Here is a 25,578-nt window from a genome sequence, read left to right as displayed (position 1 = left end):
CACTTCTCAGTAAGTTCAGCCAATAATTTCCATGTGCTGAATTTGAAGCAGCAAATAACATCTGGCCAATTGGAAATAAAGTTAAGCTCGAAACCAGAGGTGGGTAGTAACGCGCTACATTTACTCCGTTACATCTACTTGAGTAACTTTTGGGATAAATTGTACTTCTAAGAGTAGTTTTAATGCAACATACTTTTACTTTTACTTGAGTATATTTATGGAGAAGAAACGCTACTTTTACTCCGCTACTTTTATCTACATTCAGGTCGCTACTCGCTACTAATTTTTATCAATCTGTTAATGCACGCTTTGTTTGTTTTGGTCTGTCAGACAGACCTCCATAGTGCCTGCGTTTCAACAAATACAGTCACTGGTGACGTTCACTCCGTTCCACCAATCAGATGCAGTCACTGGTGACGTTGGACCAATCAAACAGAGCCAGTGGTCACATGACCTGACTTAAACAAGTTGAAAAACGTATTCGGGTGTTACCATTTAGTGGTCAATTGTACGGAATATGTACTGTACTGTGCAATCTACTAATAAAACTTCCAATCAATCAATCAAAAGTGTGAAGGAAAAAGGACCCTTTTTTTATTTCAACCGTACATCCCGTCAAAAGCCTAAAGACTGACTGCACAGTTCCTGTCTTCACAATAAATGTGCCGCTCCATGGCGCCTGCGCTTTCAAAATAAGAGTCTCCGAAAGCCAGCGCAAACAAGCTAGCAAGCTACGGAGTTTGCCGCCAATGTATTTCTTGTAAAGTGTATAAAAACGAATATGGAAGCTGGACAAATAAGATGCCAAAAAGCAACCACTTTCATGTGGTATTAGACAGAAAGGAGGAACTTTTTTTCTCCTCCATTTGAAAACGAGGACGTAATCAGCACTACTGTCTGATTACAATCAATGCAAGTCGTCAGAATCAGGTAATACACCAACTTATATTCTTGTCTTCATGAAAGAAAGGAATCTATATGTGTTAAACATGCATGTATATTCATTAAAACACCTTTAACATGTAAACAAAAACGGCAAAATAAATAAATATAAACTATATACTGTATATATCAATGTATGTATATATATACAGTATATATGTGTGTATATATATATATATATATATATATATATATATATATATATATGTGTGTGTATATATATATATATATATATATGTATGTATGTATGTATGTATGTGTATATATATATATATATATATATATATATATATATATATATATATATATATATATATATATATGATATGTGTGTGTATGTTACTCATCAGTTACTCAGTACTTGAGTAGTTTTTTCACAACATACTTTTTACTTTTACTCAAGTAAATATTTGGGTGACTACTCCTTACTTTTACTTGAGTAATAAATCTCTAAAGTAACAGTACTCTTACTTGAGTACAATTTCTGGCTACTCTACCCACCTCTGCTCGAAACTGAGCTGAAGTCCCTGCACACTGTCACTTGTACAGTTGTGAAGTGAATTATATATTTATATAGCGCTTTTCTCTAGTGACTCAAAGCGCTTTACATAGTGAAACCCAATATCTAAGTTACATTTAAACCAGTGTGGGTGGCACTGGGAGCAGGGGGGTAAAGTGTCTTGCCCAAGGACACAACGGCAATGACTGGGATGGCGGAAGCGGGAATCGAACCTGCAACCCTCAAGTTGCTGGCACGGCCGCTCTAACAACCGAGCTATGCCGCCCCGTTGCATGCTGCTAACATTCTGTCTCTGCTGCAGTAGATTTTTGACAACAACCTCCAGGATGCCTTATCTGAAACTGTGTCACTGCTCTAAATTATTATCACAACACCAATGACTTGAGTGGCTGAGTCTGAGAGAAACTTTTCAGCACTGAAGAGGATCAAGACATTTACAAGAAACACAATGGGGCGGCAGAGATTAAATGCACTGGCTATTTTGTCCATTGAGAATGAATTCATTCATGGATTATTGGACTTTGACAGGTTATTGACAAGTTTGCCGAGATGAAAGATTGACATGCATCCTCGCATCCTTTCTATTCAAGAAACAACACCGGTGAGTAGCATTTTTATTTTGAACCATTCAAATGTTTTATTCATAGCCTTAATTTGTAAGGCTATGAATAAAAGTGAATTGTGGTCTTGGATTGAATTAGAATGTAGGCTTTGCTGCTTGTTGATGTAAAGTGCCCACTCTTGTGCCCCACTAAACTTTTCATGCCAGAGACGCCACTGTAGCTGAGTCATAAACGCAAACATAGGGAGGAGCATAGAGCTAGTATAACCAACGTTCTGTGGGTGAGAACCAATCTTAACATGTCGCCAATGCGAACAATGACGTTGCACTGGCAGGCAGAGTGACGCGGGTATTTAAAGCTCTCTGATTAGTGAGCCGATTCAAGTGAGCCTTCTTTGATTGATTGATTGAAACTTTTATTAGTAGATTGCACAGTACAGTACATATTCCGTACAATTGACCACTAAATGGTAACACCCGAATAAGTTTTTCAACTTGTTTAAGTTGGGGTCCACGTAAATCAATTCATGGTAAGAGATATATATTTGGGTAAACTGCCCAATGGGCGTAGGCCACAGCGATTATTATTGCCCACGTAACTTTCTGACCGCTAACTAGAGGCAGGTGAGATTTAATCAGCGCTCCTAGCAACCACTGCATTCGGTCTCCCCTAGGGGGGGGGGGGGTTACCCACATATGCGGTCCTCTCCAAGGTTTCTCATAGTCATTCACATCGACGTCCCACTGGGGTGAGTTTTTCCTTGCCCTTATGTGGGCTCTGTACCGAGGATGTCGTTGTGGCTTGTGCAGCCCTTTGAGACACTTAGGGCTATATAAATAAACATTGATTGATTGATTGATTGAACCACATAGTGGCCAAACTGAAGGAGCGCTGAATATGGAAATAGACCAAAAACATAAAAATAATACAAAACTCAAAACCAAAGACATGACCTGGGCAACGGATCATGACAAATGTAAACATGAATAATGGGTTCCAGCCTCGACAAAAGTCTATATTTTCATAGCTGCCAACATTTGGTGTTTGCAATCCAGTAGATCTCCTTACAAATCCTTTTACATTTTTAAAACATGATAAAATACAAAAGTAACGTCAGGATACATAACTCTAGTTTGAAGGGCTATTCAGCTAAAATGTTAAAGGAAAACTGCACTTTTGTTTGGAATTTTGCCTATCATTCAGAATCCTTATGTAAGACAAGAAAACATGCTTTTCTTTTTTTATGCATTCTAAAGAGTAAATAAATGCTATCAAAAGTCAGCTTACAATGGAGCCTATGAGAGTCGCTTTGTTCTGCTTACAAAAACCCTTAAATCATCCAAACACCTCCATCAAGGTTTTATATACATGCTGGAGTTGGCATGCTGGCTAACTTGTTAAATATTGCTGTGTGATGTACCTGAAGAAGCTCTCTATCCACTTTTTCTCACTGCCAGCTTTAGCAATGTCTTTGTGTTTGTCATAGTCAATATCTATGGGTAGAGTCGACGTGTTTGCTAGGTTGCAAGCGATGGAGGCTATATGCTAGCCAGCTGCACTTTGTCCACAGTTCTTATTACGGCAGTACCCAGAGTCAGTCGCTGCAGATTATTTATTTATTTTTGTTCAATGTTCCTTCGATTGTGAACTTAACACAACACAGTCCCACCATCCATCCGTCCATTTTCTACCGCTTGTCCCTTTCGGGGTCACGGGGGGTGCTGGAGCCTGTCTCGGCGGAAGGCAGGGTACACCCTGGACAAGTCAACACATCATTGCAGGGCCAACACAGATAGACCGACAACATTCACACTCACATTCACACACTAGGGACCATTTAGTGTTGCCAATCAACCTATCCCCAGGTGCATGTCTTTGGAGGTGGGAGTCACGGGGAGAACATGCAAATCCACACAGAAAGATCCAGAGCCCAGGATTGAACCTTCGTATTGTGAGGCACACATACTAACCCCTGTAGCACCGTGCTGCCCTGTAAGCCATAGTCATCAATATTATATCAAAAGAAAGCTTGAAATATCTTGTTTCATGTTATGAGCCTGTGTCATTATATTAGTTTCACCTTGTAAAAATCTAAACAAACCTTTGCACAGTATATTTTCTAGGCAGATGACAGAAATTCTTAATTTAAAAAAAAATGTTACAAAATGTTACATTCTTATGTAATTTCCACATGTTTTATTTTGTTAAATTCTACAGAAATCTTTTATTTATTTTCAAAATGTTTTTCTATGCAATCGGCCTCTTAAGACCTCAGTCAGTAGTCCGATTTCTCAAATAGTTTGGCTCTAAATAAGCCCCCTACAGCCCATGGATACACCTTAATCTGATTGTGTTCGATTTTTGAAAAGTCGGACTAACACACGTGGATTATGCTATTGGAAACCAGATCTCTAGTGGGGGGGTGTGCGCCGGAGAGGACTCTTTTTGTATCGCGCATTCACCAGTCTCAACGCACGGGATACAACCCGGAAGCAGATACCATTCAATAAAATCATAGCATCAATTGTAATGAAGAGGAGACTGTTTGTTTATTTGCTTCACAAATTGAAAGAGCAAAACATTTTGAAGTGTGTCATTGGTAGAAGAAAAGAAACAGATTTATTTAAGAAGGTAGCTAAGGAACTATAGAATGCCGGCTTCATTCGGGCTCCCGAACAAAATACGAATGAGATGAAAGATAATGAAACAGGTATATTAAAGGCGAATAATAAAGCAAACACAAACCTCTTCAAGCTGCTTTTGTGCATCCTGCCGCACAACTGGCAGGATAGTTCAGAACAACAGCAACATTCCTCTGGATATCAGTCGAGGCACGAACGCTCTTTTCCATCGGATTCAAAACTCCTTCCATCGACCCACAGAGCCTTATGAATGAACTTTGAAAAAACTCTTTCGCCAGTCTCTCTTTGCATCCGACATGCATCCGCCCCAATACATTCTTGGTACTATCGTTATGTTCGTTGTGCAATCCAATAACATTTCTTGATGCTGTCTGCTATTTAACATCAGCAGAGCCATTAGAGACGTAATATTTGTAATATGTGCCAATATTACAGCAGACATCAGTTAAAACAAGTTGTAAGGATCCGCAGATGGCTGGTGTGACGTCATAGGTCAACCAGAAAATTAATTATGAAGTAAGCGCCCCCCAGCATTAGAGAAAGTTCATGGACATTTAGACTTCACACGCAGGTGTGAAATCAGACTAAATAGTTCATGTAAATTTTGTGACTTGTAGCTTTCGTAAGGTCTTGGTAGCTCTAAATTAAACAAAATAGATGCTAATCCACCTTTTTGTTATCTTTTTTTTACAAATAATAATCGATAAAAGAAGCGATAAAGAACTAAATCGTTAAGCAGAACCGAAAGTGTAATCGGAACCAGAAAAATATTTTCAATTCCCATCTCTAACAGCTGAACTGTTCTCATTTGCAGACCCCCCCACACACACACAACCACGCACACTGTCACTAGCCCTGAGGTGCACTCCCGTTTTGAAATCACAAATCTCCTTAACTTAAACAGCCAGGTGGCAACAGTGATTAGAAATTCAAAATAAAATCCACTTTTACCAAACCCCTTAATCTTCTTAGGCTGCAGTGGAAAGGAGTGGAATGGAGGGAGGAATTCACAACAACGCTGTGGATACTTCCTGAATGTTTCACACCACACATTGCTTGTCCATTGCTTTCTTTGGACTCATATTGAGCTAGCAAAACACTGTAAAAAGGATAACCGCAACACTGTGCTGAGTGAATGAGCACCAAAAAGCGATCAGCCCGCCCACAATTAATATGCTGCCGGGCACAAATTGCTGCCCTGCAGGCATTCAATGGGTCGATGAAACATTTGTTCACGGAGACAAGGGTTGTACACTGAAACCTTGTTTATCCGGTCTGTGGTTGAAAATCAAAACGTTTCTACGATGAGAGTTCGTAAATTGAGGTTTCACTGTATTTTCCTAATTTGTCCGCTTCAGATACACATAAATGATCCTTCATTCTGAGGTGTATTTAAACATGGCTGACCAGGCCAGCTAATGTGTGCACGACTTGCCGTGTTTGCGTTACTCACAGCAATGAGCTGATACGAGTTGTTCATCATGGCGATGAGCATGTTGAGGAGAACCACCAGCGAGATCACGTTGTACGTGCCAAACATGGTCGCTCCCACAAACTCTGTGAACTCGTGGCGAGCCTTCACGTTGGTCACATAGAGGTTGAGCAGACCGAATATGGACCAGAAGAGCGACTGCAGCGTCTCAAAGAGCCTGCGAGGAAACGAAGACAAAGAGGGAGCATTAGAAGATTTGGATGGAGGTCCTGGTAGGCAAAGTCACAACTCCTCCATTTCCTGCCTGGTCTCTGTGTCACTTCCTGACAACGCAGCTCGTTGAATCTTTGATGAAGAAACAATTGAAGACGGCGCTCGGCCTCGTCTCGGAGCGAGCGTTTGTCTGCGGGCGCTTATATTTGCGCCGCATGAAATATTCAAGGGTGACATTCATTCTCACGGCGGCTTGTGTTTTGTGTGTGCATCAATCAGCATTTGTGTGTTTGTGTAAGCGGAAGGGCGAGAGCGGGTGGAGGGGTGGTTGCAAATAGAGGGAGACATTGCTGCGTTATTATGAAACCAGAAATGTGACAATGAAAAGCCAGCGCCTCGTCTCCTCATGTAACCCAGTTTGGTGATCTTCTTCCTTTCGGCCAGTGGTTCTCAACTATGTCCTGTCGTTAGGGATGATGTTCCTTAAGAAATTATCGAGTTTGAGCCCATTATCGAATCCTCTTATCGAACAGATTCCTTATCGAATCTCTTATCGAATCCAGATAGGTTGTTGTGTGTGCGCTGAGTTCCAAAAGCCATAGACGTTATGTGACTGGGCCGGCACGCTGTTTATATAGAGGAAAAGCGGACGTGAGTGAGGACAGCATGCGGCCGTTATAGGGTGAAGGTTTCAGGTGAGAGAGGACGCTTAAGGCACGCCCCCAGTGAGCATATAGTGCTGCTATGTGCGTTGTAAATAAGAAAATTGCCGACAAACACATCACCAACATAGACGCTCACTTTCGACATCCCGGTGAAGCAATATGTGGAGAAGGGGACCAGCACGGTAGCGAATCGATACGCACAACGGGGCAAGAGAAGTCGGCTTTTACTGTTGTGCTAGCTTGCTATGCTAATGGACAACGAGACTGACTTTGAAAATGAGGAGAGGGAATCTGGCGTTTTTGATGGAGAACTCGCCCAGCTGTTCATTTTGGACACAGAAGATGAGGACTTTGGTGGATTTGTGGATGAGGATTGATCAAAAAATAATGTGAGTACATTGATAAATACTTCAATAAAGTACAACCGAACTCAGCTTTGTTCCTGCTGCCTTTTTAAAAGAGCGTCCATGCATGCTAGCGTATGTTTTAAGCTAGCTTATGTTTAACCATGCATGCGCCCAAAAATATGCTGCACCTTTTTATGTGTTAAATACAGAAATAGCACCCGTAACTGACACGGCACCTTTTAATACGGTGTGCCTTATGGTCGCGGAAATACGGTAGAGTGGCTTCGATAACGGGAACCGGTTCTCAAAAAGGGATTTGAATCCAGGGAATCGGTTCTTTTCTTATCGAACAATCGGGGTTACGAACATCATTCCTACCTGTCGTCCCTGTGTGCACGACTTTCCGTGTTTGCGTTACTCACAGCAATGAGTTAATGCATTGAGCACCCCGAGCTTTTGGTAATCTCATCGGTGCAGCGTGGCTCAGATGGTAGAGCAGCCGGTCAGGTTCCTGGTATGAATCCAGCTTATGCCGTCCTCGTCACTGCCGTTGTGTCCTTGGGCAAGACACTTCACCCACCCAGTGCCACCCACACTGGTGTAAATGTAGCATACATGTACCTAATGGGTTTCTCAATGTAAAGCATTATATAAATATAATTCACTTCACCTCACACATAAAAAAAAAAAGTTTTGTGTGGACGGATAAAATTAAGCTTTTGGTTTGTGTCATAGGAAATTGTATGACATTATCACGTTTTTTCGACCCAACACAACAGAACACGAGTAATTAAGTTGTTGACTGATGACGCACTTGTTAAAAAAAGATTAATATTGTTTCCTTGGCTCCGTATTAGAGAGGGGATTTATGGCTCTTTGAAGGTAGCCGTCTCTTGGGGAGCCATTCTTATCAAAAAGCTGTTCAAAAGACCGGCTCGTTTTATTTTGTTAAGTACTTCAACTATCAAGAAAACTATTCCTTGTAGCCAGCGTACGCAATAACGGCGTTATACAACGGCGTTAGTAACGCTGTTACTTTTACTAGTAACGAGTAATCTAATTACTTTTAGGTCCGTTACAACGACGTTAGCGATGGCTTGATGTAACGTGGCACGCTACTTGTGATGTGGTTTTATGTCGACAACAAGACAGCGTCATAAGTGCAGCAAGTTCAATGCAGGAAATATCTTTTTACTAGTTAAAGCAACAAGCAGTGCAGCACTAAAATGAACTTGATATCAAATAGACACTGTGACACAGCAGACAACATACACCAACATACACAGTGGGAATATTGAACCAATCAATGACTGAAGTGATAAACTTGCCATCCAACATATACCCCATTTTTTGACAAGAATATATGACAGGCATCAAAGCACACTCAATCACTTTATTACCAGAGGTAACACAATCTGAGGAAAAGATTCAAAAGAGCTGGGGTCAGAGCCGACAAACTCACTGCCAGTGCTAACTGCTAAAGCTAACAAACACAGCTCCTTCGAAACCCTCGATGACGTCACTAGGCAACAGGCCCCGCCTTTTAAAGGCGCAGACTCCGCACACTGTGCTCTTATATTAAACCTCTCTCAAATGCATATGCCAGATATTTGAAGTTTTTTTAAAGTAACGTATAAATTACTTTCGCTAGTCCATCAATTCATTTTTTCGGGCGGAAGGCGGGGCACACCCTGGACAAGTCTCCACCTCATTGCAGGGCCAACACAGACAGACAGACAACATTCACACTCACATTCACACACTAGGGACAATTTAGTGTTGCCAATCAACCTATCCCCAGATGCATGTAATTAATTGAACTCATTAGAGTAATTCGGTTAGTAATTCAATTACTTTTTGGTAAAGTAACAAATAACTATAATTATTTACTTTTTAAAAGTAATTTTCAAAACACTGATTGTAGCAATCCAAATATCAGAATCATTCTAATTGACATATTCCATCTCTATACTTGTTGGAAATTATTCTGAAATAGCATCATTTAATTTGGCTAGTGCTTTTATCGTATACATTCTACAAGGTAGTGCCATACCCCCATGCTTTTGACAATGAGACCACTGTTTTGCTAAAAGGAAAAAAACTTGGTGGCACAATAAAACCTCTGCATGTTAAAAATAAAGTCCATTCTAAGATATTTTTTCACATTTTAACATTACGGAAATTATTTACGAATAAGAATCAAATGCCTTTCTAGGGAAGGCCCGATTCCTGGGTGAATCTCGCGTAAGAGGAAGAGGGGGTTTATTCATTTTTGCATTGCTGTCTGCTGAAAATTATAGAACGCGCCATTTCACATTGCAACTGACGCTGTATTCAAAGTTGGAAATGCCACAAAACACATTTTAAGATATTCGACGCTCTACTGCCATTTGGCGGCTAAAGTGAATAGTGTACCCCCCCAACTCGTCAAGTTTCATGTGTCCGATAACTAACGAATGGGCCCATGCGAATCCCCTTCCTGCTGTATATATAAATGCAACTAGTATTTAAAAATTAGGGCATAATAGATAGATTGATAGTACTTTATTGATTCCTTCAGGAGAGTTCCCTCAGGAAAATTAAAATGTGAATGCAAAACTGTGCTACTTGCTGAACTACTGTTTTGTCATTGTTCACTTAAAAGAGTTGTTGAAAAAACATGACTCATTTGCAAATGCAGATTGCTACTCCGTTTAAGTGTGTTTTTTGTACATCAACTGGAACATATCACTGAATTGATGAAGAGAGGTCAAGTTCTTCAAGCTTCTGATTGGCCGACATGCGCACGACAGAATGTGCTTTTATGCAGACAGTGGAGATTTTTGTGTGTTTTCACGTGTTTAAACTACCATCATGCACTAAAACTGCTTCGTTCTTCTGCCAGGCTGGCGGATGCTGGCAGGCGCCTGCCGTCATCTGCCAGTCATGTGGAGGTGTTCTGCAGCCAGTTGTTTTCACGCCTCCTCATGCGCGACTCATGCAGAGACACGTTGCATCACTGTGTCAAACACTCCAACACGTTTGCGTGAGAGGGACGGTGTGATGGACAGATGAGATGTGGGGGTGGCTGCACACCTGAACACAAGCAGGAAGTGCACAATGCCCTCAAAGTGCTTGAATGGAAACAATAACAAAATGTATCGTCACCAAGCCAGTATGGATCATGGGAATTGTTTGTGTCTCGACTGAATCTGGTATTCTCTCTCTCTCACACACACGCACGCACACACAAGCACAGAACAAACAAATATTGAATCAGCCCGCGGGGCTGCCATCGCTCTGTTTGCCGCCTCCGTGGCGAGCAGCGTGCTTGTTTAGCTTCCATACGAGGTGGATGTCTGCAGCCGTACAATAGATGAATGCTGCCCGCGTGACATCTGTCATGGGATACTTTTCACTCTTTACTGTTCTATCGCGGCAAAGAAGAGACAAGCGAAGACGAACATAACTTTTAGGACCTAAAAAAAAATAAGATGATACTGCTGTCCACTTATGCTGCGTCTCAAAGGGCATACTTCTCTCAGTATATTACAATAAGTATGTATTTACACTACAGTTCCTGTGTGGGCTAATTTGTAAAGTACAGTGCTGTCACAAATCTGTTCCTTATTGTGTAAAGGTACACGCTTCTACCTACATACTGGCAGAGGGCAGAGGTTCGAAACTGGTATCAGGAAGACGCTTCTGGCGTAAAATTTAGTGAACATGTAGATTACAATTTTTACCTTCTCTCCTTTTTAATGTTCAACTGCACCTACCCGTGTCAGTCCCTCCCCTCGACAGAGCATTATCAGCAACATTTGGATCGCCCCATAAAATATCTACCAGCTTTTTTTTACTCACTTCTCAATTGTTCAATATGTATAAATGACTTTTTCTCGCATGCATGTACCCCCTGTTTTAGTTATTGAGGATAATAAGTGTCTAGCGCTCTTCTTTTTGTGGCCCTAAACAAGATTTGGTTTGTGGTCCCATTTTGGTCTTTAATTTTACTTGTGTAGTACGCTAGTGGCTAAAAGGCTGACTGCAGCCTGGTGAGTACTGCATCCCTCGCCACATCACGCTTCGACGTTTGTGACTTGTAAAGGTGATTATGTGGGAGTTATTTCATGTCCAGATGGCTTTCTTAATGTTAAAAACTGTATTTAGAAAGTTAAAAAAAATCAATATTAATAGTTCCTACTTTGTGGAAATTAATTTACCACAACCAGGCTAGGAACAAATTAAAAGCAATAAACAAGGGTTACCTCGAATACTCTTGGTGACCAAAGTAGTTATGGCAATGGGAGCCTAAGCGTGTGCATAAAAGACAGAACCCACAAAAATGCAGTTCAATTATGCTTGTAAGTAGATATTATTATGAAATAATGTATTCTTAATATTTTACAAGTTATGTCAATAATTGTATTTACTATAAATAATCACATATGTGAATGAGAATTTGTTCGTAGTAGTCCTTTGTTTAGAATCACTTCCTGTCCTAGTGCTCTGGTTTTGTCAGTATTTCTCTTTGGTATCTGTGTTTTGCAGCACCTTTACTTTCTGTTCCTTTCCCTGCCAGTGCACCTGTTCCCCATTGTTAATCAGTTCTACTTTGTTCCACCTTGTTCTCTCCTTCAGGGCTGGTTCATTATCTTCTGTATGCCAAATTGATCTATTGCTTCTGAGTTCCTGCTAGACCTGTATTACTTTTATTTTTCCTGTTTTCTAATTAAACAACTTTCCATTTCAAAACTGCTATGCAGTGTCGGCATTAATTAAAAAAGTAAACAAAACACAACCTCTCGTGCGGGGTACCCCAGGGTTCAGTTTTGGGGCTTATTCTTTTTACCCAACGTGCTTTCACTCAGGGATGTCAATAGAAATTTTGAAGGTATCTCATACCACATGTACGCAAATGACCATCCGTTATCTTTCTCGTTTAACCCCGATAGAACACCGAAAATTAGTATGTTAAATGATTGTATGACTGAAGTTAAAGACTGGAGGGCTAGTAATACTCTTCAGCTGAATGCTGCCAAAACGGATGTGTTAACTCTTGTCCCTGACACTGAAACTTCAAAAGTAGCCAGCTGCTTAGGGTCCTTTGTGCAAATGTGCACACCAGTTTGATAAATCTTGGGTTAGTATTTAACCACACAATGCTTTTTGATGAGCACATCAAAAGTGTAACATGCTCCTGCCTTTTTTTTTTAACCTTAAGAAAATTTTTGAACTCAGAGCCGTAGCATCTTATTCCGAACTACAAATTATCATTCATGCTCTTGTTTCCTCACATCTTGTCTATTGCAATTCACTCTTCACCTGTTTCCACAAAACTACCATAGATCGCTTGCCATTAGCTCAGAATGCTGCCGCTAAGTTCTGGTCAAGATCTCATAAATTCAGTCATATTACTCCCGTTTTATGTCTATGAATGTTCTCATTCATCCAAGTCATTGTCATCTCAGGGCATTTAATCGATCAACTGGACTGTTTAGTTTGTCTTATAAGATGTTTTGCCTCTCATCCAAGTAGGCTTCACCAGTTCATGCTCATAGACTTAGATTGGTCAGATCTCGTCTAGCGGCTGGTGACAAAACCCCAAATGTTTATACAGGTGTGCCTGGGTAAGGATGGTTTCTCCTAATTGTAGTGAGAAAAATAACTGTTTTAATGCAAACGAGCAATCCTACTGTCAAAGCCAACGACAGTCGTTGAAGTGTAATTTCCCCTCGTGAGCATTGAGGTATCGTGTGGCAGAACGATCGCTGTGGATCGACTACTACCAGTCCTAAATAGTCGGAATTCTCCACGAAAGCATTCCAGTCAGTTGTAAACAAATGGTCACAGAAGGTGACCAGAATGTTTCTAACTCCTTTTATTTGTTGGAAGCTAAATTGCATAGTCTTTTATGAATGGTTGAAAGGACAGTGTTGTATGTGGTGGTGTCGCAGACCACCTCCTCTGTTCAGGGATTGTTTTTCAATCTTGACATAGATGGCTTACCTCACTCCTTTTTTGTACCATCTGTCCTCCCTGTCCAGAATCTGTACATTTTTGTTCTCAAGGGAGTGCTGTTTTTCCCTGAGGTGCAGGTAGACAGCTGAGTCTTGGCCTGAAGAGTTTGCCCGTCTATGCTGTGCCATGTGTCGGCTTAGTGGTTGTTTTGTTTCCCCAATATAGTAAAGTACCAATGATTGTCACACACACTATATGAATCAGTGCATTCATAATCACACTGGATAGCATACACCATATTGTTTTTGTGGGTGTGAGGTGTTCGGTCTTTAGGAAGCACTAGTCCAGAGGTCCCCAAACTTTCTGCTTGTTACTCTCGGTGTCTCCTAGCCGCTCAGGCATATCATATTGTCTAAAAATGCATTTTCCCATCGATAACATCATCGCGCTCAGAATATATATATATATATATATATATATATATATATATATATATATATATATATACATACACACGCACACAGGCCGGACCCCGGCCAAAAGTGTTTAACTTAATGCGGCCCCCGAGTCAAAATGTTTGGGGACCCCTGCACTAGTCTCTGTCTCAGGGTGTTGCATGGTTTGAAGTGTACTGGGATATTGTCCATCCATCCATTAATTTTCTACCACTTGTCCCGTTCGGGGTCGCGGGGGTGCTGGAGCCTATCTCAGCTGCATTCAGGCGGAAGGCGGGGGGGAGGGGTACACCCTGGACAAGTCGCCAACTCATACTGGGAGGTTGTGTTGGTTAAAAATTATTGGGAATTTCTCAGATAGACCTGATGCATATGGAATGACAATATTTTTGCTTCTGTGACCTTTTTCCCTCCTCATCCACTCTGTTCTTGTTATTTCTGGAACTGGATGCATTTTTCACAAACAACCATCTGGGGTAACCACAGGTTTTGAGGGCTTCTTCAAATGCCCATGCTCTTTTTCTTTGGCCTGTGGGCATTATCAGCTCTGTGTTGAAGGGTTCCGATAAGTAGGTATTGATTGGTATGTGTGGTTTTTCGGTAAACCCCGACATTGATGCCCCTGTTTTCTCCAATGTGGACATCACAGTCCAAAGAAGGCAACTTACTGTCTTTGACATCCTCACGTGTGAACTTGATGTTATTGTCCACTGAGTTAATGTGCTCGGTGAAGGCTTGTACTTCTTGATTTCTGATTTTCACCCATGTGTCATCCACATATCTGTGCCAATGACTTGGTACTGTTCCCTTAAAAGAGCACAGAGCTCTCTTTTCCATGTCCTCCATGTAAAGGTTTGCTACTATTGGAGATACAGGTGATCTTATGGCACAACCATGTTTGTGTCTGTAAAACGTTCCCATGAATTGCAAGAATGTAGTGTTAAGGCAAAGTTCCAGCAAAAGGCAAACCTGTTCTGGGTTTAGTGTGGCTCTATCCTGGAAGGTGTGATCACTTAGTAGACGTTGCCTCATTGTCTCTACTGCATCCTGGGTTAGTGAACAGGGAGGTGACGTCAAATAAAAATATAGTTTCATCTTTGTCAAGTTTTAGATATCTGATCTTTGCTACAAAGTCAATTGAGTCTTGCACATGATGTGGAGTTTTGTCAACCAAAGGCGCTAAGATGTTAGCCACATACTTAGCAATATTGTATGTCACAGAGTTAATGCTGCTGACAATGGGTCTGAGGAGAGCCCCATCTTTGTGTATTTTTGGAACGCCATAAATATGATGAAGCCTACTGGGATGAGAGGCAAAACTACTTCCGTTTTAGCATGCTTGCACTGGCCACCTGTTCATTTCAGGAGACAGTACAATATCTTATCTATTAGGGTACTGAATGGCCAAGCGCCTGTTAACTTGGTAGATCTGTTGTCTTTTCACTGTCCTGTTAGGTAACTGCGATCTGCTGACTGCCTCCTGCTTGTTGTATTCCGTACAAAATTTAAAAGTTAAGGTGATCGAGCCTTTGAGTTAGTTGCCCCTAAATGGTGGAATGCACTCCCTTATGAAATAAGAGCTGTCCCTTTTGTGGATATTTTTAAAAGGCAGTTCAAAACACATTTGTTTAAGTGTGCATTCCGGTAATATTCCATTATCGTTTGTAATAATGCATATATAATAGGGGTGTAACGGTACACGAACATTTCGGTTCGGTACGTACCTCGGTTTAGAGGTCACAGTTCGGTTAATTTTTGGTACAGTAAGAAAACAACAAAATATACATTTTTGGGTTATTTATTTACCAAATTTGCAAAATCTTCAACCAAAAATATTTTTCTTAGTGTAATATTTGATGTGAAGTAATCGGAACCTTGGATAGGTCAATAATTCATAATAACATTGATTTTGGTTCAATATTATGTTTTGAGCAATGATAGTTTGAAAGAAAAAAAAAACAGCTTTGTTTTATTAGTCAACATTGCAACTTTTTCTAAATTACATTTAACCTTTAAGCTTTTTTATTTCACTTTTGTTATATTTTTGTTCATTTTAATAGCATTTTTAGAATGTGCCGTGGGCCTTTAAAACATTAGCTGTGGGCCGCAAATGGCACACTTTTGACAAACCTGCTATAGATAATAAAAAATTAAATCTGATAAATCTATGGATAAAAAGCAAAGCCTGGCGACACATGCGCGTTTATCATAACTCTCTCGCTCGTTCTGTCTCTGCCCCTCCCTCACGAATGCTGCTGCGCGCACAATTTGTTTTGTTTTTAATCCCTTCTTAACCCTGAACGTACATTGAAAATACACGCAACCCTAACTCAAAATGCCGGACATTTGAGGCATTTAAGAAACTCCGCCCTGACAGCTTTGCAAAAGAGGACATGTCCGGTGAAAAGAGAATGTATGGTCAGTCTATCGTAGCCCGTTAGCTGCTAGCATGCCGTGTGTTGTGCCTCGGTGTGCATTGTTTACACAACGTGTGTTACGCTACTTAATATGTCCGTGTGGAAACTCGTTCGGTACACCTCCGAACCGAACCGGAACCCCCGTACCGAAACGGTTCAATACAAATACACATACCGTTACACCCCTAATATATAAATTATTTTAATTAATGTATTAGCATATTTATTATTTTATTTGCAATGTCTCTGTTGTTGCATCATACTATATGCTTATTTTGATTGTACTGAATGTATTGAAGCACTTTGTGAGCTCTCTCTCTACGAGAAGTGCTATAAAAGTAAAATTTACTTCCAGTACTTAGTTGTAAAAATGGGCAACAATTATTAAAAAACACATTTTCTACAGACATATATTTGGGGAAAGGTTTAGCTACAATATAAACCTAGATGGTATGTTTGTTTTAGATATAAGGCCGTAAATCTGTCACGGTGACAGCGTTTGAAGTGATTAGCAATTATCTCAAAAGGCGGGCACAAAATGCACGACCCCGCTGCTGCTAAACTGAACTAAAATTATTACAAAGGACATGCTGACTGAAAAAAAGTATAATCCATGAGTAAATGTATTCAATCCAAGTAGAACAAGAAAACACTGTTGGTAATCAGCAACTGAAGTGACCAGTCACTATTATAATGTGGCCCCTCCTAGTGTTTGTGGCCCTAAATAACTGCATAGTGTTTATGCCGGGGCCGGCCCTGGTTCTCAGTCTAAGCACACTGATGCACTAATGACTGGTGAGGGTCGAAAGTGTCCAGCACAATGCACTAAACATTTTGACCGTTTTGAGTGCATCATCATTCAAGTACTGACCAATGAAGCCACTATGTGCCGCCACTCACGTTGAGAAAGCGTTGTTCTGCCGTTCGCAGCGGATGCCTTTGCAGTTGTTGGGTTCTTCTGAGGCCGTGGTCTCGTAGTAGAAGTACAGCTGGTTCAGACCGTTGGCAAACGCCAGCAGGACCTGAGGAGGAAAACACCAAAGCTTTACATACCCGTTTTATCCGGACTGCAACGTGAGGACGTTACGTAAAGCTGATAGACGCAGCTCTGACTCTCTGGGATTCATTTTAGGACTTCAGGGAGGCTAGCAATCGGCATGAGGATGGTGTAGTGGGAAGCAGCTCCCTGGAGGAGGGCTTAATGAGTTTGAAGTGTAATGAAATAGGCTTGTAATGTCCTTTGAGCTCGATCAAGGGTGGAGAGCTCTGTGTGCTCGCTCATCACCATCAACCATGAACAGCCCAAAAAGGGCAGAACATGGAGGATCAGCAACTTTGTTTGCTTTGTTGAACAGCAAGAATTTCTCTTTGGTTACCAAGCAGTAGATGAAAAGGAACTTGAGGATGTCTAGCAGCATCCTCCCCAGAGAGATCTGCAGTGGCCCCAAGTGCGAGTTGGCGGTGAAGAGCGAAATGAGTCGCAGCGAGCTGAAGATGTTGGCGATGGCGAACAGCGCCTCAGCGATAAGCGTCGGGTGCCACATCTCCCACTCCTCCCTCGGCCTAGAGGAGTTGTACTGGGGAGGGTAGGACACGGCAAGTCATGTTAGATATTTCTCTCAGCGCACACACACACACACACACACACGCATGCACACACACACGCGCACACACACACACACACACACACACACACACACACACACACACACAATCGTTTACATGCCTTTCTATTTGAAATGTCACCATAAAAAATCGACCAACTGCTGCTTCCCTCTGTGTTTACACATGTGACATGTAGTGGAATTCCTAATGACTGGCTTTTTTCAATTTTGGTTGCGTCGAGAACCACTTATCTTGACGTTAGTCAGCCAGTCTGAGGAGCGTCAACACAAACGGGATGCACTAAATAAACCGTAACTTATTGTACGACACAAAGTTGAAATGTAGGATTTAATTGCATGGCATATTTGGACCTAGACTGATTTAGTTTCATTGTGTAATTTAAGTCAACAAAAGGTAATTCAAATAATATACCATACAAAATGGCCCCTGCAACCTTTTTTTCCCTCTAAAAAGTTTTGACACTCCTGGAATTGGGTGTATGACCTAGGGATGTCCCGATCCAGGTTTTTGCACTTCCGATCCGATACCGATATTGTTTTTGCATTTCCGATCCGATACCGATACTGACCGATACCGATACTGACCGATACTGGCCTATCCGAGCATGTATTAAAGTTATTTAGCCTACTTAGTTGTCAGAATCATGTTGAAAAGGGTTTTAGTACTCTTGATAACAACTATCTAGCTGAATTAGGGGAGTTTGAATAATACACAATGGTTGGTAACAAGAAACTGACCTGTTTATTCAAGGATAAACACAAAATAGACAAAATTATACATGACAAACAGAAATGGCATCATTGAACTAGGGCTGGGCGATATGGCCTTTTTTTAATATTCTGATATTTTAAGGCCATATTGCGATACACAATATATATCTCGATATTTTGCCTTAGCCTTGAATGAACACTTGATGCATATAATCACAGCATTATGATGATTCTATGTGTTTTGATTGATTGAAACTTTTATTAGTAGGTTGCACAGTGCAGTACATATTCCGTACAATTGACCACTAAATGGTAACACCCGAATAAGTTTTTCAACTTGTTTAAGTCGGGGTCCACTTAAATTGATTCATGATACAGATATATACTATCAGATATATACTATCATCATAATACAGTCATCACACAAGATAATCACATTGAATTATTTACATTATTTATAATCCAGGGTGTGGAGGGGGGCGCCGGATGTAAGTGTCAAAAAGACAGCAAAAAGAGTTTGATATGAGAATAAATCTAAAGTTAAAATATAGGGTAGAAATGCACCCATTTGCAGGAAATGTAGTCTTGATTTTCAAAAAAAAATTTCAAGGCTTGCATGTCTACATTAAAACATTCTTCTTCATACTGCATTAATATATGCTACTTTTAAACTTTCATGCAGAGATTTTTTTTTAAATGTCTCAAAAAAAAAAATCAGTGTTGACAGCTAGATTTTTGTGGACATGTTCCATAAATATTGATGTTAAAGATTTATTTTTTTGTGAATAAATGTTTGGAATTAAGTTCATGAATCCAGATGGATCTCTATTACAATCCCCAAAGAGGGCACTTTAAGTTGATGATTACTTCTATGTGTAGAAATCTTTATTTATAATTGAATCACTTGTTTATTTTTCAACAAGTTTTTAGTTATTTTTATATCTTTTTTTCCAAATAGTTAAAGAAAGACCACAACAAATGAGCAATATTTTACACAGTTATACAATTTAATAAATCAGAAACTGATGACATAGTGCTGTATTTTACTTCTTTATCTCTTTTTTTCAACCAAAAATGCTTTGTTCTGATTAGGGGGTACTTGAATTAAAAAAATGTTCACAGGGGTACATCACTGAAAAAAGGTTGAGAACCACTGCCTTAGAGGGAGCGTTGCTCGCACGGCTGCGCTAGCATCACAGCTAACGTTAGCCATGCTGCTATCTCTCTGCTCGGGGAGGACGTATACGTATGTGACGTATGACGTGACATTATGTGACGTGTGTAAGAAGGTGCGCTTGCTGTCTGTGAGAAGCACAGACACAGGAAAGAGTGAGAAGAGCCTGTCGTGTAATGCCAGCAGCTAAAAGCAACTGCGTAAGAATTCACAGACCAGTGGATGTGTTGAAGGTGTGCTGGAAAATGCGGAACGGAAATTAGGGCGCAGCAGAAAAGTGGAATGTATTATTTAAATCGGTGTTTTGGAAAACACGGTCCGGAATTTTTTTTAAAACTGGATCTGGATCGGCATTTTCCCATGCCTTGCCGATACGCAATTTTTGGCAAATATCGGCAGCCGATCCGATCCAAATATCGGATCGGGACATCCCTAGTATGACCCTCACTAGCAGAGCATGTTTGACTTTTAATGATGTCATGAATGAGTGAGGGATTGTGGGAAGTGACCCACAAGGCGTTACCTTCACATAGGCCACTATCTTCAGTGATATTGTGGCAAGGTAGAGGGAGTTCATGGCGAAATCCATCAGATTCCACCAGTCATGGATATACTCTGTGAAGCCCCCGTCCCACATCTCCTTTATCTCTGCCCAGATGAATCCTAAAACACGAACACCCGCACGGTCACACACACACTCTTATGGTTATTTTCTTATAAGCAAGCACACATTCCTATCATCCATGGGTGGTTTATGTTTGTTAGCGTCCTGCTGTGTAACCACACTGGACTGATTGCAAGCGTCTGTCCAGCCAATGCACACATTGCAGCTGATGGAATTAGTTGACATTTTTACGTACCCAGCACCCACGGCAGAATCATCCACTCCACGATGGTGGGCGGCGGCCCCTGCATGTGCAGGTTGGTGCGGGCGATGTGCTGCGAGGCCAGCAGCAGCAGGAAGAGGAAGGTCAGGTAGGATGCCGTGTGACAGATGAACTTGATGAAGGGCTTCTTGATGAAGCGTCCCAGCGCGCTTTTGGGGGCCAGCAGGTAGATCAGTGAGAAGACAGGGAACAGGAGTCCAATGATGAAACAGGTGACCAGCTTGACCACCCAGTGGCGCCGCCTCCAGCCGGGGAAGCCGTCGTACCATAAGGTGGCCAACAGCTGCTGGCAGTTTGGCTGCGCCACAAACTGTCGAGGCAGACAACAGACGTTAGTCCTGACATCCTCCTCATAAACACTCCACTCTACTATTAAAGTGACATTTGGTGAGGGCCAACGCTGATAAGCAATCCAGAGTTGTGTATAAAGAGAGTACGGCCAACTGCGTAAAAGGCGCCATGTTTGCTACCAAGGGTTGTGTGCAGCATGCATTGCGGTCGTTTTGACGTTTAGTTTTCCAGACAAAATAAATCATAATAATACATCTAAATATAGTTTTAAGCATACTCCAGCTCATAAATTTACAATAAAACATGCTTTTATTGCTTCAAAATATAATTTTGCAGCAGCATTTGATGCACTCCGCTGTATACATTCATGCAGTGTTTAGTGATCAGCAGGCTGTCTAACACGCTCCAGACGGAGCATTAAACGTAAAAAAATACACAGAACGACCACAAAAACCTAATAACCCCATTTTTCCAAAATCTTCATTAGCTTTTGACCAACAATTTCGATGTAATTGTGACTTTTGTGTGAAGTATGTCATCTGTGGTGGCTGCCTCCAAATAATTGTTGGTAACACTGGGGATATATACTTTATGTATGTACTGTGTGTATGTCTGTGTGTGTATATATATATATATATATACACACGGAATTCACAGAATGTGTGCACTTAATTTGTGTGTAACATGAATGTTTGCTTTTTTTAATTTAATTTCGTTGTGAAAATGAACTCTTACGTGTTCATTTTAGGCTACTTGTTTCATGTTTAAAATTGCTGTGTTTGGCCCGCAGCCCAATGGCACATTTTCACTTTGGTCCTTTGAGGCAAACGGTTTGGGTACCCCTGATTTCTATTGCGTGTAGGCCTTGACCATACTGTATATGGCACAATATTCCTGTGATTTCGAGAGGTTTATCTCTCATGTGTGTTGTTTATATGTAGATTGTACTACAGTATACTGCAATTTCTGTATTATAAGGCGCTACTTTTTTCCCATGAGTTATACCCTGCGCTTTATACGATGCTGCAACTGATTTACAGATTTTTACGGGTTGACAAGGTTCACATGCTGCCAATAAATATAGCCTCGTCATATTAGAATACAATTGTCGAACGAGTCACGATGGAACCAATGAAATTGTTCACAATAGGTCAAACACACTCACACAATCGTTCACTAGGCCATTTAGCGCATTATGGACTCACCCTCATCATGAAGAAGAAACGGAAATGCAAAATGCACAAGTTGCGGCCCCAAAGCCAAAGACAATCGACCTGGCCATCGAAAAAGGAAATATCCGCCACACGTAACTGAAATCCACCACCACCAATGGGCCCTGAAATGCCTTAAAGCCCGAACTTGTTTTCTTCGGCGGCTTCAGCACAGGAAGAGAAAAAGGACCAAGATCACGCTCAACGAGCTCTCTGTTACGCTACTTTTTCCCATGTTACAGGCACTGTCTTATGTTAAATTTGTGAATGAACACAAATGCCAGTGTAAATATGTAATGTCTCAATGTGCACAAAAAAGCTTTGTGCGGCCAATATATGTACAGAATAAAATTTGTCCAAAAATTAGGTGGGTGCAGCTATTCAGGTGCGCGCTATAGCGGAAAAATATCGGTATTTGTCCTAGTATAGTTAATTTGTTTTATCAAACCACCAAACTGAATGAATTGGAACAACAGCTGACATCTCCATCGAGAAGAGTGCAATACCGGATAACAGCTAAGACCCAATGGAGAACCCTAAAGCTCTCAGCCTTGGGACAGGAGTTGGAAGAAAATACTGTTCAGTTGTGCGAGAAAAAAGTTTTAAAAAAAAGTTTTTATATAATGACAAAAATGCTAAAGGTGTGCAGCAAGGTTCAGTGTGTTGATATGGACGTAAGGCTTGCTGTGAACTAAATAATTACATTTACAGAATCATTGCCAAAGCAACAAAACCTTTTTCAGCTTTCATCTTCTGTTGGAATACTGTGAGGCTTGAAGGTTATCTGCTGTTTGGCTGGTCTAACATTAGTGTTTACTGAACTCATACAGTAATTATCCAGGAATTATGTCAATGAGACAAATCTCAATGAACTAAGATTAGACACCGGTGCAAAACCTCGGCTTTGTCATTAAATTAAAAAATATATATTTTTAGAAAATGACAATTAAAAAAAAAAAGAGCTTCGAGTCAAAAATGCCTTACCAAACTGCACTTCAGAAACACTTTATTTAGTCTTTCTTTTTTGTCATTCTTTTCTTGTGTCCTCTTCTTCCACCTCCTCGTCAACTTATTTTTTCTCATCCTCCTTTCCTCTCTACTTTTAAATGCCTTCGTTTTTCCCCTCTCTTTTATTCTTCCTCCATCCTCCATCCTAGATACTGTCTCTCGCTTGGCTCTGGTTTAGTTTTCCTGTTGCTATGGTACCAGTATGCTAATGAGGGCTCAGAAACCAAAGCTGCTCTTTCCTCCGCTTCCTCCACTATCCGTCCGACAATGTCTAAGTTTGAAGCAAAGTTGTGCATGAGGCCGCTATCAGCCCGAGTGTGAGGACCCTCAAACGACCCACGAAACGCGGCTTACTTTCAAACATTCAAAAAGAGAATTCATAACATAAAATCTGGTCTGCTGGCGATAGTTGACTTCCAAGGACGCAGAAATGATTCCCAGAATTAAATTGTTGCCAGTTCAGCCACATGGAATCATTCTTGCCGCAAAGATTCTCATTTGTTTTCCTTACCTAACATTTCAGTGACGACGCAAACAAGAGCAGGAGGGGGTTAGTTTGTCTTTCTTGGACTAAAACTTGATTAATAAAAGCATCCATGCGCCATGCGGTGACTCCAGGGAGGTGACTCGGGCAAGGAAATGAGCTCAGTGAAAAGCCCGGCGCTCCGTCGAGGCCCCAAACTTCTTTTTTATTCAACTCTTAATGGAGACTTGTGATGTGCTGTTAAGCCGTGGAGGGAAGCCTGAAGTGTAGCGAGGTAAAGACGTTCGTATTTCAGCAGCTTGCTGAGTTGGCATGTTTGCGACAAGACATTGATTCTGGAAATACACCAAGTCGCTCTGCAACTCCTGCATGAACGCAACATGTTTATTGGGAAGAGGTCAACATAAAAGTCTTTATTGCCTGACACTTTCTTCAATTCCATTAAACATCCCAACATGTTTACAATTTAGAGCTTTATCTTTTTATGGGGAAAATATGATTAAAACCACTCACAAATGTTTAACCCATAACAAAGACAAATAGTCTGGGTGGGTAGATTGATACTAGCGTTTTTCAGTTCTCTTGTGGGTTTATTATCACAGATATCGTCATGTGGTCCATTATGGACCACAATGGAAACAAGTATTTTGGCTTTTTGTGCCATTCATTTGCCTTTTTAAAGCATTACATGGATTCAATTATTTAAGATGTCAATAAACTTCGCAATCAATCAATCAATCAATCAACCAATCAATCAATCAATGTGTTTTTCATTGTGTTATTCATATCGTTGCATTTTTTTATATTTATAATCAGTATTTTTATATTGTTTACAAACTCAGGGTTTTTGACATAGGAAAGCTTTGGGGACAAGCCAAAAGCAGATTTTTTCTTGCTCCTAGAGTTATATGTAAGAAAAAATAAATTTTGATATCTTATTTAGTGATTTTTTTTCATGCTCTTTTCAACAATGATGTCACATTTAGTGTAGTTTTTTAGCTTTCTTGCTTTTATTTTGCACAATGGACTTTAGTGACAGCAACCAGCCATCTGTTTTAAGTGACTTTCACCACAACATAACATCCCAGATGATATAGCGAGACCAGCGAGCTCACCGTGGTTTGTTGTAGACACCAAGGAAAATGCGGGCTGACGTACAGGTCTGGAACTATATGCTAGCTTTTATTTTGCCAATAAAAGGCTTTTTTGATCTATATCATGTTAATAACTCCTCTGCAAAGCTGCTTCGAGTTGTAAACAATGGAGCTTCGAGCCTGTTATGGAGTAAACTAAGCTATGAGCTACTTCCCGAACGTAATAATGGATTCTAATACTAACTGGTCCATTGCTAAACACAGTAGGCAGGCACTGATCCAATTTAAATGAGTGTTTAGGAAAATCTGTCTTTATTTTGCCAGAGAACGGTCACGCTATAGTCTCACATTAGAAAGCGACACTAGCTACACAACAACTTGAGCTAACATTGCTAACGTTTCTTTTACACATATCTAGCCTATTGTTAGTATTTACCGTTTCATTGTCTCCTCCATTGCCATAAATAGTTGACACTGACTCGGTCATTAAAATTAGCATCTGGGAAAATCCATCTTTATACTGCTGCCGGTTGGTAAAGCTGAAAACTTCGAAGTTTGATTGATTGAAACTTTTATTAGTAGATTGCACAGTAAAGTACATATTCCGTACAATTGACCACTAAATGGTAACACCCGAATAAGTTTCACACAAGATAATCATCAGAGTATATACATTGAATTATTTACATGATTTACAATCCGGGGTGTGGGATGTGGAGGGGGGTGGTGGTAGGTTTGGTTGTTATCATCACTTCAGTCATCAACAATTGAGAACAGAGACATGGACATTGAAACAGTGTAGGTCTGACTTGGTAGGATATGTACAGCAAGTAGTGGACACAGTGTGAGAGAGAGAGAGATCAGAAAGCATAAGAAAAAGTATCTACATTTGATTATTTACATTTGATTATTTACAATCCGGGGAGGGTGTTAGTTTAGGGTTACCTGGAGGTGTAC

At 40.6% G+C, this 25,578-nt stretch overlaps 1 protein-coding gene across 1 annotated transcript in view; it reads right to left on the bottom strand.

The window, feature by feature from the left end:
- trpc5a (transient receptor potential cation channel, subfamily C, member 5a) overlaps positions 1 to 25,578 on the bottom strand; it is a 114,578-nt gene that overhangs the window by 17,221 nt on the left and 71,779 nt on the right. Inside the window, exons 8-12 of the mRNA XM_061960252.2 lie at positions 20,507 to 20,843; positions 20,170 to 20,309; positions 17,513 to 17,713; positions 17,037 to 17,158; positions 6,121 to 6,316 (exon numbers count right to left, since the gene is read on the bottom strand). Coding sequence (XP_061816236.1) covers positions 6,121 to 6,316; positions 17,037 to 17,158; positions 17,513 to 17,713; positions 20,170 to 20,309; positions 20,507 to 20,843 — 996 coding nt within the window. The remainder of the gene's footprint in view (positions 1 to 6,120; positions 6,317 to 17,036; positions 17,159 to 17,512; positions 17,714 to 20,169; positions 20,310 to 20,506; positions 20,844 to 25,578) is intronic.

This window comes from Nerophis lumbriciformis, linkage group LG05 (genome assembly GCF_033978685.3).
Source record: "Nerophis lumbriciformis linkage group LG05, RoL_Nlum_v2.1, whole genome shotgun sequence".
Taxonomy (NCBI): domain Eukaryota; kingdom Metazoa; phylum Chordata; class Actinopteri; order Syngnathiformes; family Syngnathidae; genus Nerophis; species Nerophis lumbriciformis.
This window is presented reverse-complemented; position numbering and strand designations above follow the sequence as displayed.